Below are 15,957 nucleotides of genomic sequence, written 5' to 3' on the forward strand. Positions count from 1 at the left end.
GACAAGGAGGCAGGTCCATTGACTTAAAGATCAAGCAATAATTTATCTATCAAGACAGTAGAATCCACATCCCCTTCAGAGGCTTTAAGGATCAAACAATAACTTTTTTGTCAAGAAAGTAGAATCCACTTCCCCTTCAAAGGCTTTAAGGCTCAAACAATAACTTATTTGTCAAGACAGTAAAATCCCCTTCCCCTTCACAGGCTTTAAGGATCAAACAATAACTTATCTGCCAAGACAGTAGAATCCGCTTCCCCTTCAGAGGCTTTAAGGATCAAACAATAACTCATCTGTCAAGACTGTAGAATCCACTTCCCCTTCAGAGGCTTTAAGGATCAAACAATAACTTATCTGTCAAGACAGCAAAATCCACTTCCCTTCAGATGCTTTAAGGATTAAACAATAACTCATTTGTCAAGACAATAGAATACCCTTCCTCTTCAGAGGCTTTAAGGATCAAACAATAACTTATCTGTCAAGACAATAGAATCCCCTTCCCCTTCAGAGGCTTTAGGGATCAAACAATAACTTATCTGTCAAGACAGTAGAATCCCCTTCCCCTTCAGAGGCTTTAAGGATCAAACAATAACGTATCTGTCAAGACAGTAGAATCCCCTTCCCCTTCAGAGGCTTTAAGGATCAAACAATAACTTATCTGTCAAGACAGTAGAATCCACTTCCCATTCAAATGGCTTTAAAGATCAAACAATAACTTATCTGTCAAGACAGTAGAATCCCCTTCCCCTTCAGAGGCTTTAAGGATCAAACAATAACGTATCTGTCAAGACAGTAGAATCCCCTTCTCCTTCAGAGGCTTTAAGGATCAAACAATAACTTATCTGTCAAGACAGTAGAATCCACTTCCCCTTCAGAGGCTTTAAAGATCAAACATAGAAAGATTCATCTCTCAAAAGAATAGGATCCACTACCCAATCTGTGGCAAATCCACAGGTATGTGTATTGCATCATCAAAATTGTAATTAATTTTGCAAAACCACATAAATTGATGCCCATAAAAACACATTGCAAATTCATTTATTTTTGTACATATAAGTTTACATAGCTTTGCAAAAAATTACATGGTCATTGGTACTTACATCTGTGAATTGCAGAATTGGGTATTATTATTTTCAAAGACAAATATTTGTTGATCAGGGAATGGCGTCCTATTTTCATCATGGACAAATATGTGTGGATTTGGTCTTTAAATTTGTGTTTTGGAGCAATCATGAAATCCATGAAAATTAATACCCCACAAAATTTAACACCTCAGGAAAATTAGTAAACCACCAAAAAAAGCAACTTATGAATATCAGTACCCCAAAAATATAACTCTTTATGAAAAAAATATAACACCTTATGAAAAGTAATACCCCACAGAAAATAACACCTTACAAGAATGAGTACCACATGAAGGATAAGTGCCCCATGGGAATAGTGAAATAGCAGCAAATAAATTCACAGTATTTCAGATGGAAGTACATTTTTAGCTTGGGTAACTATAACTTAATTCAAACTCATCAAGGGACAAGAATATGTTTGGATAAACAAGAATTTGCATGAACAAAAATATCTGAGTGATGTGTAAAATTGCCCTTTAAAGTGGGCTGCAAATAATTATTTTATATGTCCCTATGCGTATGTATGTATGTATGTATGTATGTTTGTGCATATATAAATATACACCAGACAGAACGGAAAGTGCTGTCACTGGATTCTGTAGAAGAATGCTTGATAATAGTAGGCAGAATAATATTTCAATACAAATAATACTATCATACAGGTAAGAGGATTTTTAATTCATACTCTACAGAGATTCAAACCCAGGTTCACTTGTAAATGGCACCCATTGCCTTGCTTGCACACACGAGGCCATGTTCCCTCACTACTAAGCACACAACACAACACCAAAAAATGATGTTACTCAATTGGTGTTATATGCATATATATATATATATATATATATATATATATATATATATATATATATATATATATATATATATATATATATATATATATATATAATTTTACAGGTAGAAGACATAGATGGTGATACAGATTTAAGATTCAACATCACTGGAAAAGAAGAAGAAACATTCCATATTGACCCCATCACTGGACAGATAATTACATTAACAGATATTTCTAGTACCAATAAAATGAAGTTCATGCTACATCTTTATGTAACAGATCAAGATGGACGTGGACTCAGTTCGGATGCTAACATTACCGTAATTATTATTCCTCTAAATTTCTTTTTATCCTACCTTTTATCTTTCTCTTTCTTGCTGGCAATTTAATAAGATGACTAGTACATTATTACCAACTTCATGACTTTCCAAATTGAAGTCTGATGATTTGAATGGAAATGATGCCAGTTATCTAACCATAATTACCTCACTTAAGTAGATGATGAACTGCATTCCTATTTTATAAATTTTTAGAAAAATCTTATTTGAGAAAACTTGATTTCAGTGATAGACACTCCACTCCACCCACCCTCCAGGGCTATCATATAGTGTATGATAGGAAAAGTACATTTTTGACAGTATTCAATGATGCTGACATTGCTTAAATGAAATAAATTCCAAATAATCTTAGCAGTATCTTCACTACAACAAATGATAGATTATTTTGAGCTTTAAAAAGTAGTAAAATGTTCTTTCACCTATTTTATAGCATTCTTACATCAGAAGATAAATTAAGAGACAAATATTTAGGCAAATGAATATAGTGTTGAGGTAGGTAGATATGTCTGTTTTGTGTTTATAACTAGGCAGATATGTCTGTTTTGTGTTTATAACTAGGCAGATACATCTGTTTTGTTGTATATAATGTTTAGTATAGTATTTACAGTGGTATATTTTAATTTTGCTAGATTGTTGGATAGATGGATATGGAAAAAGACTTATGTCTGGTCTGTGTATTTGTATAGACATGTATGTCAATTTCATGTTCAAATGCGAGCTACGTGTTGATACGTTTTATTTTTAGATCCTGGTCGTACCAGAGTCAGATCGGCTGATATTAGTGACTGACATGGATAAATCAGAATTCAACAAATCCCAAGATATCCTTGTCAGGTGAGAATATAAATGACACAGTTGGCACATGTACAGTCAAAATGGGACAACAGTGACTCATTTACCAGCAGATCAGGGTCTATAACTCTGTGTGGCCTAGTTATTTGTGTATTGTGCCATGCCAGATTATTCTACGTATTGGTACATAATAGAGGGCCTCAAGGTTACTTTTTATTTGTAGCAACATTACTTCCTCATTAGAATACTCCTCAGTATAAAGTAGTCCATGTGATGGATTCCATTTCATTATTTAATTTTAATAGTATGCACAAAATACTTTGAAATTAGTTAACCTCATGTAGAAGGCAATCTGCTTTTATGACTTCCAGCCATGATATTACTGGGATAGAGTAATGTAATTAAGTCACCATCAGAAAATCTAAAATTATTTTATTATTATTATTATTATTATTAATTGATAACATGGATAAATATTTTATATTAGATTTCACTCAGATTTCATCTGATAATTACAGGTAAATTTCTTTTACATATAAAAGTTTTAAATATTTTTATCCACAATACAGGATTCCACTAGAGGATCTGTGAACATATGTAATTTGACATCTTTATATTGTTGCATCAAACATTTCTAGAAAATAATTGATTCTTTTGCTCCTGACACTCTGTATCAAATAAAAGATTTGAACAAATAAAGTTTAAAACACTTGGGAGTGGTGTGCAAGTCCCTGCAGAATCTCTCCATAATATGTCAACTTTATTCACATAAACTACTAATCCCTGAAATGGAATAATCTCCACACTTGCTGTACAAACTATCATGGTTTCTGCTGAGCTTATTGCATGATCTAAATGCTACAGTAATTCATTTTTACATCTTTTTTTCCTAAATTTGACAGAAACATGAGTGAAATCCTCGGTGTCAGCATGTTCATTGAAAGCATAGAATACCATAAAGAGGTGAATGGAGGTGTAGAATTGCTGGATCTAGACAAGTAAGTTAAATAATAAAATTATATACAACTGTTTTGTATTGTACCTTAGACACTTGCCTACAAGTCCAGTCCAGTTGCAGGCAACATAAACTATGATCTATCATCGCATAATGTGCCAGCAGATCAGATTATGTAAATCCTAACAAACTGCATCAACACAGGTGCTTTATCCAGTTATATTTGAGTATATGTGGTAATTCACTGAATTTTTGTGGGTATAAATTTGCTGATTTTGAACAAGATTATGTTTTCATTTATATTAAATTTAACAGACTTGGGATGTGGTCTGTTGTTAGCAAAGAAGAATGTTTGTTTATTGTTTATTTAAATTCATTGTTTAAAGCCAGTGAGAAATCTACTGAAATCTGTACACATGCAAAAATAGTTAATTACCAGTATTGTGCCATGATCAGATGTTTGTAAATTCAGTACTATTTAGCTATTTCACTACACCAAATATTAGCAGTTAGCTTAATTACAAAAAAATATTATTGAAAATATTTTATAAATAAAATGTCTCGAACAAGATTTTATGCCTGTCAAAGGTTTGCAGTGACAGTCTCACCATCCTATATCTGAGGGATGTGGAATACTTCAGGCTTTATGGCAGTGTGCACCTGCCATATTCCCAGACAGTGTTGGTGGTTTCTGAGCCTCAAAAAGTGTGTTTTGAGGTCCAAAGGGGGGATCTGTGGGCAGGACACTAAAAAAGTGATGTTGTCCAATAGAGAATAAACCGTCTTGTAATAGAAAATTATTGGAAATTCAAATCTGAAAAAAATTCAACTTTTCTGTTTTATTAAAGCATTTATTACACTTACAAACAAAGAAATAATTGGTAGACAAATGTTTGCATCATACACATGTGCAAACACATCATCACAACCATACTGGCATTAAATAAAAACATACATCAAGTTTCCATCTTCATAATCCATTTGGATGGCAAAAATATGCTTAATTTGATGCAGTGTCTCAATAGTTCAGAAGTGGCTTTGAAGGGTGTAATGCAGTGTCTCAATAGTTTAGAAGTTGCTTTGAAGGGGGTAATGCAGTGTCTCAATAGTTCTGAAGTGGCTTTGAAGAGGGTAATGCAGTGTCTCAATAGTTCAAATGTGGCTTTGAAGGGGGTAATGCAGTGTCTCAATAGTTCAGAAGTGGCTTTGATGGGGGTAATGCAGTGTCTCAATAGTTCAGAAGTGGCTTTGATGGGGGTAATGCAGTGTCTCAGTAGTTCAGAAGTGGCTTTGATGGGGGTAATGCAGTGTCTCAATAGCTCAGAAGTGGCTTTGATGGGGGTAATGCAGTGTCTCAGTAGTTCTGAAGTGGCTTTGAAGGGGGTAATGCAATGTCTCAATAGTTCAGAAGTGGCTTTGAAGGGTGTAATTCAGTGTCTCAGTAGTTCAGAAGTGGCTTTGATGGGTGTAATGCAGTGTCTCAGTAGTTCAGAAGTGGCTTTGAAGGGGGTAATGCAGTGTCTCAATAGTTCTGAAGTGGCTTTGAAGGGTGTAATGCAGTGTCTCAATAGTTCTGAAGTGGCTTTGAAGGGTGTAATGAAGTGTCTCAATAGTTCTGAAGTGGCTTTGAAGGGTGTAATGCAGTGTCTCAATAGTTCAGAAGTGGCTTTGAAGGGGGTAATGCAGTGTCTCAATAGTTCTGAAGTGGCTTTGAAGGGGGTAATGAAGTGTCTCAATAGTTCTGAAGTGGCTTTGAAGGGTGTAATGCAGTGTCTCAATAGTTCAGAAGTGGCTTTGAAGGGGGTAATGCAGTGTCTCAATAGTTCTGAAGTGGCTTTGAAGGGGGTAATGCAGTGTCTCAATAGTTCTGAAGTGGCTTTGAAGGGTGTAATGCAGTGTCTCAATAGTTCTGAAGTGGGTTTGAAGGGGGTAATGCAGTGTCTCAATAGTTCTAAAGTGGCTTTGAAGGGGGTAATGCATTGTCTCAATAGTTCTGAAGTGGCTTTGAAGGGGATAATGCAGTGTCTCTATAGTTCTGAAGTGGCTTTGAAGGGGATAATGCAGTGTCTCAATAGTTCTGAAGTGGCTTTGAAGGAGGTAATGCAAGTGTCATTAATGTTCACCTTAGCACTCACTAGAGACCAGATGGTACAGTTGTCTGAAATTCCCTACATGATTCTTGGGGCAAAATACTGGTCAGAACAAGATGTGCTTGGCTCTATAGAAAAATGAATATATATCATATTCGGAACTGCCATTTTCATTATGAGAAAGGGGAGAACATACTATTTTCAAGTTTAATATGGTTATTACTAGTAATACAGCAGTAATAAAAGCCTCTGTCCAGTTTGGGTGTTAATGCTTTATCAACACAAATCAACTGTGCAAACATGAGCGTGTGCTGATTATTGTCTTTCAATCAGTCTATGTCATAGGTAAAATCATCCTGAAAAGCATGGTTAATTAATTGTATTTTAACAAGATTAAGATAATTAATTATAATAAAGAGAACTAATCCAAATGTTTAATTCAGCGTGTTGAATATGCTATCACACGAGTCTAACATTTAATCAATAAAATATGATGAAAATCTGTGTCAACACAAAATGACTATATTTTTACTATAAATAAACAATGGTTGTATTTTACTGAATAAACATCAGATCCTGTGGTGCTCCTATTTCAACAAATGTCATATACTTTGAAATGACTAATATCAATAAGACCTTTGCTGTATGTGCAAGAATTAATTTTTCCCCCTTGCTGCCGTACTTGTCAAAATAAAACTTCACCATTTTGGAGTTTTTAAATTTATTTTTGCTGGGCTTTGCTGATATCATATTGCTTCCTGAATTGCACTCTTCAAATATGAATCACACTTGAACACTATTCCAACAAGTGAAATAACCGTCTTTTGCATTTTACATCTGGAGTAAAAATTTGACTTCAAAGAAATGTTGCCACTAATCACAAACTTTATTAAAACTGTCTTCAACAGTCTCATTCAGTTCAGTGATGTTTAACAATATCTGTTCTTCAGCACCATCTTTTTGATTGATGTAAATAACTTCAGATAAATTGGGTTGTTTTACTTTGTGTATTTCCTACTTTAATTAATTAAATGGACTCTCCCATTATCAGAATTTGACACAACACATCACCTTGCTATTGTGAGCCAATTAAGTAACCTATGAAAGATGATTGTTTATCTCTGACCACCTTACTGTTTAATTGCTCAGTTGTATGCCCAAGGACAGATTAAGTTAAGCTTTGAGCAGGACTGTCTGCTTTTCATATATTCTACAGATTACAGGCATATTGAGTTGTGATAAAGAAATATTGGGGGCATTTTGTTGTTAAAAACACTTTAGTGTTAAGATTCCTGAAAATCATGGGATTTTTTTTTACATGACCATATTGGGGGTTTGGGAGTCATAAATCTTGTTCTCTGTGTGACACAGCTTGTTACAGCAGGTATGGCAGTAGCTTTATATCTCTGCATATAACAACATATGGTTAAAGTGTTTGAAGAAATCAAGATCTGCTCAGACAAGAAAACCAGCCAAGCTGAATCATGATTACTTCATTGTCTTTGGCACACTACATCATTTTCACAAAACATTGCTTATAGTTATGTGAAGAACACTTGCTTGGAAATAATCGCTGACATCTGTAAAATATTCTATTTGAGGTAAAATTGTGCCGTAAAGTTTGATATAAGCAATATTTGTGACAACAGTGTAGTGCACCAGATACACCAAAGCTGTAGCTGTTTATCTTAGCTGGTTTTCTTGTCTAATAATCTTTGATCTTTTGAAAACTTTCGAAAAAATATGTTTCAGTAAGCAGAAATTTAAAGTCAATGCAGAAAAGCCTGAAGTGATCCAAATGCCTATGATGCATGATGGTGAGATGGAGTAAATCATAACTAGAGTATCTTCTTAGGTTTTTAAATACCTAATATCATCTCTTCTTTACTTTAAAGTTATCTAGGCTTTAAAGTTTTCTAGGCTGTAAAGTTATCTAGGCTTTAAAGTTATCTAGGCTTTTAAATGGAGTTATTAAGCCATATTATTAAATGGAATCATACCATTCAAGACTGGCTTGCTTAACAGTTGTAATTAGTATATAAACTCGCTTATAATTTTAATCCAACTTCAGAAAACATAGTTCTTCATCTGCTGGTGCATTATGCAACAGTAGATCAGGGTCTATGTTCATTTTACTAATTACTCCTAAAAAACTGCATTGACCCAGGTTGCCAGTGCATTATGCAATGACAGATCTGGGTTTTTGCAGTTGGACTGGACATGTTAGCAAGTGTATATGGTACAAAGATACAGTCTGTCCCTTAAAAGTGAAAATTTGTTAATTCTCTTTTAAAATTTAATGAAATACAGGTCCATGTCATTAGCAGTTTCACTGGACTTTTATGCAAGTATATATTGAGGCAGTAATGGATTATATTTGTTTAAATTATTCTTTCAGTACGTTATGTTATTAATATTAGCTAATTTGTGTGTTCACTTAAACAATGTTGAATACAAATAAAAATGTTAGCATGCCACCATCTCTATACTTTTTTCATAAATCCCTATATTTTTCTGCATATATTTATGAGAATTTTGAAAATCATGGCTGGAACACCTGAAAATAATTTCTTAAAACAAGACCTATATTTCATTATCAAGCAAGATACGATTTTTTGTATTAAAAGTTTTCTTTAAAATTCATTGAAAGATGTATGTTCTATTTTGTTTTTTATTTTGTAGATCCGATGTATTTATTCATGCCACAAATAAAACCAATGGAGAGATTTTGTCAAGAGATGACCTTCAGAGGTAATTTCTCTACGCAAATATTTCCTTTTGAAGGGCAATACTTTGAAATCATTTAATTTCTTTGGCATCAATTTTCTTGGTTTACAAATCTTGATATTTATATTGGTTCCATAGTTCTCCCGTGATTCTCCTATGATAGTTATTAGGGTCCTGGTTAACATTGTTGACTGTAACTTACTAATTGCATACATCAGTCCATCAACAGTTTCGTTTTCCTCATGACATCTTTACTGGTAATTTCTGGATTTAACAAAATTTGGCATCCAGCTATATATTGATCAGACATCAAGAGAATTTGAGCTTCAGTCTGCCATGAAGTCATCTCAAAGAGTTATGCCCCCAAATTTGCCTGACCGCCTTAACTTTCATTTACACAGGTGAACTTTACCAAAGATTTTTGGATTTTAACCAAATATGTTTTGCAGGTTTATATCAATGAGACCTTAAATAAATTCAGTTTTCAGCATTTTACAAGACTATTTACAGGAGTTATACCCCCTGATTGCCCCTTCTCCTGACTTTGTTTTCTGCAGCTTAACTTTACTTTTTTTTTAAATGATTGGATTTCAACCAAATTTGGCTTACAGATTTAATTCAATGGGATCTTGGAAGAATTTGATTTAAAATGTTTTATGACATTTATGAGTTTTGCCCTTTAGTTTATCATCCTCCTTATTTTATTTTTTCACAGTTTAACTTGGCCAAAGATACTTGAATTTAAAAAAAGTTTAGCATGCAGCTTGAATGAATATCATTTCCAGAGCTTCATGATATTGTGACCACAGTCATGGCCCTGTAATTGACTGTCCTGTTGACTTTGGTTTTTTGCAACATAGCTTTATAATGTCTTCTTGAATTTCAGACAAATTTGGCATGAAGCTTCATATTGATTTAATCCTGAGCAAGTTCAAATTCTGGAGTTATATGACATTTACAGGAGTTATGCCCCCTAATTGTTCATCCTCCTGACTTTATTTTCTGTAGCATTACTTTGCCAAGGATTGTTTTATGTCAACTACATTTGGCATGCAGTTTTTGGTTGATGAGACCTTCATTGGGCTACATTTTCAGACCTCATTTAAAGGAGTAGGCCCTTTGATTGTTGTCTTGGCTTTGATTTTTGCAACTTTACCAAGGATGGTTGATTTGAGCCAAATCTTTCATACAGTTTTATACTGATGGGACCTTTAAGCAGTTGGATTTCCAGCATTGAGAACATCATTGAAATTATTGCCCCTGATTATGTCTTCCTATGTAAGATCTCCACAGCATGAAGGAATGTTGGATTTAAACCAGGTTTCTTATGCAGCTTTGTATTGATGATGAGATCATGAATGAGTTGAATTTCCAGCATTCCTCAGCATCATTTGCAAGAGTTATGGCCCCTGAATTCCCATTATCCAAACTTTGCTTTCAATGTTCCCTGTTAAAAGCCCGTCAAGCAAATTGACACCCATTGCAAAGCATGAATGAGTTGAATTTCCAGCATTTCACAGCATCATTTGCAAGAGTTATGACCCCTTATCACCATAGAGCTGTAGTGGCTTAGTGGTTAACGTGCCAGACATGCAATGAGAAGAATCCAGGATTGAAACCTGCACAGACCAGGTTGGATTCATGATTATGGTGTGTCACATGACAAGAGACTTTACTTGGCACTATATAATATTTCATATGTTGATTTTCTATCAAATGCAATCACTCAGTCAGTCATTGATAATAAGCTTGTCCCCCATTTGTATGAAAATATACATGACTTGGCTTTCCATGGAAGAAATGCTGAAATTCATGGATTCTTCACATTATTTCCTCAGTTCTTTATAAGTTGAAACTTTAGTCAATTTTAAAATTAATAATTTATGGCAACCATTGAAATGCATGAAAAATTGGTGCCCAATGAATTTAAGAGAATTTTTTGTAGATTATTTACCCCATACATAAGTGCAAATTCAGATTGAACAACTGATCCAGAAATACATTTTGAGATTTTAGTCTGTATAATAATAAGAGACTCTGTGAAAAGTATTAATTTTTTGTGGACAAAATAGAAACAATCTCATCATCCTACATCATTAGTATGTGGAATATGTCTGATTCTTTGACAGTGACTATATGTGACTGTCATTTCCAACAGCTGGTCAAAGCATTTGAAAAAATCAGAGCTGCTCCGATGCAATGACCATCTTTTGCTATGTATTAGTACCTTACATAATTTTGATGAAACATTGTTTATAATAAAATTAATAGGATAGACTTTCTTCAAATCAGATTCCTCAATTTTTACAATATATTCTTTGTTCAGGATAAGGTTTTGGCTCTAATTTTGTCTCAAGCAATGTTTAGTGGAAAACGTTTTGTATACCAAAGAAATGAAAGTAGAACTACTTATCTTAGCTGGATTTCTTACAAACAATTACATCTCATAATATTTTTTTTAACCTGCTGAGATTTAAAGCTAATGCAGAAAATTCCAAAGTCATCCAGTTGTTTATTATTTTGGATGGTGAGACTGAAAAATAATTTTCATTGGAAAATGGCAACAAGTTCAACTTTTCTATAATATAAAACAGTTATTACATTGAGAGATAATTGTAACTGGAATGATTTCTATGTTTGAAAAGGCTGTTGAACAAGTATGGTGGAGCCCTTGATGACTTCTTTAAACGGATGAAGGTAAAATCTGTACAAGTAGTGCCATGGAATATACCTCACACTGCCTCTACAATGGGATCAGCAGAAATAGCCTTAATTTGCCTTGCTGTAGTGATAGGAATTGGTGGCATTGCTGCAGTGTGCTTCGTGAGATTGTCAGACAATGAAAGGTAAGTGTGGTACAAGGGTGGGTTTTTTTTCCAAGCCTTTTTGTAAGTGGCAGGAATATAGAATTTTAACTTCCATCTTTCCATCTGTCACACTTTTGTATCCGACTCCATAATTTAACAGCCATTCATAATAATTGGTTGATCCTTGGTTTTCTTCTGTATCAATACTAGCTGTGTATCTTTTGATACTTTTGATGTCCCATCTTGAAGGCTGCACAGATGGACTATTTTGTTTTTAGTTAGGTGTTTCTTTTGTGTAACACCAAAATATGTTCACGTTCAGTGCAATGTACAGAATTATGAGCTACTGCATTCATCATCTCATCAATCATTAATGGATCATAACAGGGAAAAAACCACTGTATTCTGTTTTCAGGAACTTCGGTAGGACATCTGTGTTCCAGGAACCCTTTCGGATTGGTTTTATGAATTAAATTACTAATGTCCCCAATATATTATACAGATTAATTTAGCCAATGGTTTATCATATTTGACAAACACCCTACATGTTGTATAATAAGTGTTGTGTGATATATAACAAGTCTGTAATAGCTTGCATTTCATAACACTTTAGTGGTTCAGATATTTCTGTTTTCCAAACTAATAAATAATTGATTTTTTTAAATTGCATTATTGACAGTGATGATGGAAAACCAAATCCGAAACAAAATTTTGAAGAAATATGGGAACTGGAAAGTCAGCATGGGTCTACAGGACGATTTTCATCAGGAAAAGCAATCAATCCATATTTCTCGGAAACAAATTATAATGAAAGGGATGGGTAGGTTTTGTGCATTGTATAATTTCCTAACTTTAAGGCAGGGATGGCAAACCATTTATTTAAATGCTATGTTGAATTCTGTGCAGTTTCTTTATACTTTAAGTTTTCATACACTGATGATCTATACAAATTATAATTACCAATTTGCTTTAATTTATCATAGTACACTGATGATCTATACAAATTATAATTATCAATTTGCTTTAATTTATCATAGTACACTGATGATCTATACAAATTATAATTACCAATTTAATTTAATTTATCATATACTGATGATCTATATAAATTTTATTACCAATTTACTTTAATTTATCATACACTGATGATCTATACAAATTATAATTACCAATTCACATTAATTTATCGTACACTGATGATCTATACAAATTATAATTACCAATTCACTTTAATTTATCATACACTGATGATCTATACAAATTATAATTACCAATTTACTTTAATTTATCATACTCTGATGATCTTTTTTTTTTTAAATTCAAATTTCCTATTTAAGCAAATGTTGTAAATTATAATCAAAACTTTTTCTATAATTATTGGTATACATGAAAAGTGATTAATAAAAATGTTTAGGAAAAATTACATAGAACATTTGATAAGGACCAGTTCTCACAGAGACCCTTCCTTACAAGTTAGTACAATGAGGTACTTTTAAATGTATTCATAATAAAGAAACATGGCAACTGTTAATTCTTGCCAAGAACTGGTCTTCATCCAGAATATAAGCATTTACTAAAGATTTCCTTTTTTTATAATCAAGTACTGTCATTTACTCTTTATGTTTCTTTCCTTATTTTTGCTCATACATCGGGTCTTACAATATACACTTTGAAAACAAATTTTGTAATCTAAGGACATTACTTTTCATGATATATTTATAAATGTACTCTATGAAATATAAATGATACTGGTTTGCGAAGAGAATAAGAAAAATAGTGTGCTTGTCAAACCCCTTTATATAAATCTGCCCTTTTCTGTAAAACTACAGAGTTGATGAGACAACCAATGCAGAGAGGAAGGTGGAGTATGAAACACAGGAGCTTCACATGGAACTCCCGGGTGAGATTCCAGGTAATGATGATGAGAGAACAGATAGTGGAGTCGACAATGAATCATCAGGATCAGAAAGGCCACAGTCTGAAACCCACAGCATTGTTTCTAAGGAAGAGTCAGATGAAGATCACCCCTTTGATGCCACACAGATCAACATTCAGACTGTTGAAGAACCTCCCCGTCACAATGCCAGTAGCGATTATGCTAATTTGAGTCAGAATAAGGATCATCCAGAGTCAACTGATGATTCTTGGAATGCTGATGAAGGAAATTTGAACAAGGGCAAGCTTGAGAAACTGACTTTCTATGGGTCACAGGTTTTGCTTGATGCCACCACTGGTGACACCGAAGATACAGATCCCACTCTTGAGACTAAGAGAAAGACAAAGGAGGAGATGAAGGAGAAAGAGACTGATTTGTCTCAGTCCACATCAAAATCTATTGATGATGCAGGATCCAAAATAATCTTTGCAGATGATGCAAAATTAGAAAATGCATCAAGCAGAGATAGAGAGCAAAGGTGGATGCAAGAAAATGTAGATGATCTTATATTTGAGGAGAATATTGTCACTTCATTGTAAAATAATCCAAGTTGCAAATTTTGCATGATACAGGTTTTCTTCTTTCTAAGAATTTAACTTTGTATCATAGTCATTCTCAGAACAAAACATTAGAATACTGTATTCAGAATTTAACTTTGTATCATAGTCATGCTCAGAACAAAACATTAGAATACAGTATTCAAAATTTAAAAATAATCAAGATTTGACTAAATTTTAACAGATTTAAGTTACTTAAGATTATTAAACCTATGGCTCTTATTTTACGATTTCCATTTTTTTTTCAGTGAATATCATAATCTAGACATTTCATTACTGTAGAGATTAATCTTTGAAATAAATTTTATGACGCAAAACAAATAATTTTTAAATATTTATTAAATTAGTACAAAATTTGTAAAAGGAGGAAAACCTTGAAAATTTTATGTGCGATAGGTCAGATATACTGGAGTGTTAAAAATGAATGATTTACCTAATTTTTCATTCATCTATTTGTATCCTTTACTGGCAACTAATTTTTATATATTTTTTTTTAAAATTCCCATACTTTCTCTTGTATTTTTATAATATTATTAATCAAATTAAATTTAATGAAAATCTGTTGTCTTAATTGATAGGTGACATTTTTCTGCAGGAGTGGAAATTTTAGTATAATTAGAGTCCTTGAATTGTTATGTCTGTTCAAGTTATAAATATCAAAGCTTAGAGAACTAATAGAAGACTACACAATAAAACAATATTCTGGGGAAAAAAAGAGGCTGAGCTCCAACAATTTTTAAGCAGTCTGTCAGTATATTTACACATCAAATTCAAATTTAACATCTGATTAGAATTTGAAAATGTGCTTCTAATTGTAAAATATTGCAGTTGAAGCAAATGTAAGAATTTGCTGGTCATATTTGTGAAGTATATTCAGAAGACTGTTTCTTTTATTGTGCTGTCATTTTATATTAAAATATTTTGAATGGACAAGTGAAACAAATGATATTACAGGTGTAGTCTGGAATTTATCAAGGTAAGAGTCTGCCAAAAATGCAAACCATGAAAGTAAAACTTTTACAGTTCATAATAAATTTTGTATGAATTATATACAATATGGGGTAGTAATGCTTGTATGCTTGTCACTTCAACTGGAAGAATATTATTTACATAATATAACTTCACTTTTCTTTGCTCTTCAAACTGTTTTTGCCATTTTTATATTTTTATGTCATAAGTGTTTTGATCCATTTATATCTTGAGTTTTAATTCAACAAAGAGAAGTAAACAAAGTAACACACAATCTTTAAAATTAAAATCTGTGTGGGTTTTGTGTCTGTGTGTGTGGTATTTGTGTAATATGTTCTCATCTATTGTGACTTTGTTTGCAATATCAGATTTTTGTTGATTTATTTAAATATGTACTGATTGGCATATTTTAAAAGATGTGAAAAAAACAAGAAGGTAAAATGTATCACTCTTCGACCAGGATCATATGTTTTATTTTATTAATTAAAATACTTATTGCTTTTATAAATACAGATTTATGTTATATACTTCAATCTATTATTATTGATCATTTGTAATAATGGCTCTCCAGTTCTTTATCCATTTCTTTGAGTTTTATTATCAATTGCCTAATAAATTATTGCTCAATTAATCATTTACTAAATTAATCATTTGCTTAATTAATCATTTACTAAATTAATCATTTAATAAATTAATCATTTGCTTAATTAATCATTGCTTTAAAGAGAGAATCAGGAAAAAATTGGTCTATGAAAGGATGGTCAGCTTTTTCGCTCAAAAATTTGTCTGAGGCCCCAGGTGACTGAGTTGTCTGAGACTTTTGTCTTTACTGATCACTGCCACCTCAACTCTGTCAGCATGGGTTCGAGTCA

General features: G+C 32.8%; 2 protein-coding genes across 2 annotated transcripts in view; both read left to right on the plus strand.

The window, feature by feature from the left end:
• Positions 1–15,612, plus strand: part of LOC149803180 (protocadherin Fat 4-like) — a 137,117-nt gene extending 121,505 nt beyond the window's left edge. The window contains exons 31-37 of the mRNA XM_089952795.1: positions 2,037–2,234; positions 2,998–3,086; positions 3,947–4,042; positions 8,772–8,840; positions 11,462–11,662; positions 12,303–12,443; positions 13,453–15,612. Coding sequence (XP_089808921.1) covers positions 2,037–2,234; positions 2,998–3,086; positions 3,947–4,042; positions 8,772–8,840; positions 11,462–11,662; positions 12,303–12,443; positions 13,453–14,098 — 1,440 coding nt within the window. The 3' untranslated portion in view covers positions 14,099–15,612. The remainder of the gene's footprint in view (positions 1–2,036; positions 2,235–2,997; positions 3,087–3,946; positions 4,043–8,771; positions 8,841–11,461; positions 11,663–12,302; positions 12,444–13,452) is intronic.
• The window catches only part of LOC149803179 (uncharacterized), a 303,327-nt gene that overhangs the window by 181,232 nt on the left and 106,138 nt on the right, over positions 1–15,957 (plus strand). The gene's annotated exons all lie outside the window — the stretch shown is intronic.

This window comes from Sinohyriopsis cumingii, chromosome 3 (assembly GCF_028554795.1).
Source record: "Sinohyriopsis cumingii isolate HCF-2022 chromosome 3, ASM2855479v2, whole genome shotgun sequence".
In the NCBI taxonomy this organism is placed as follows: Eukaryota; Metazoa; Mollusca; class Bivalvia; order Unionida; family Unionidae; genus Sinohyriopsis; species Sinohyriopsis cumingii.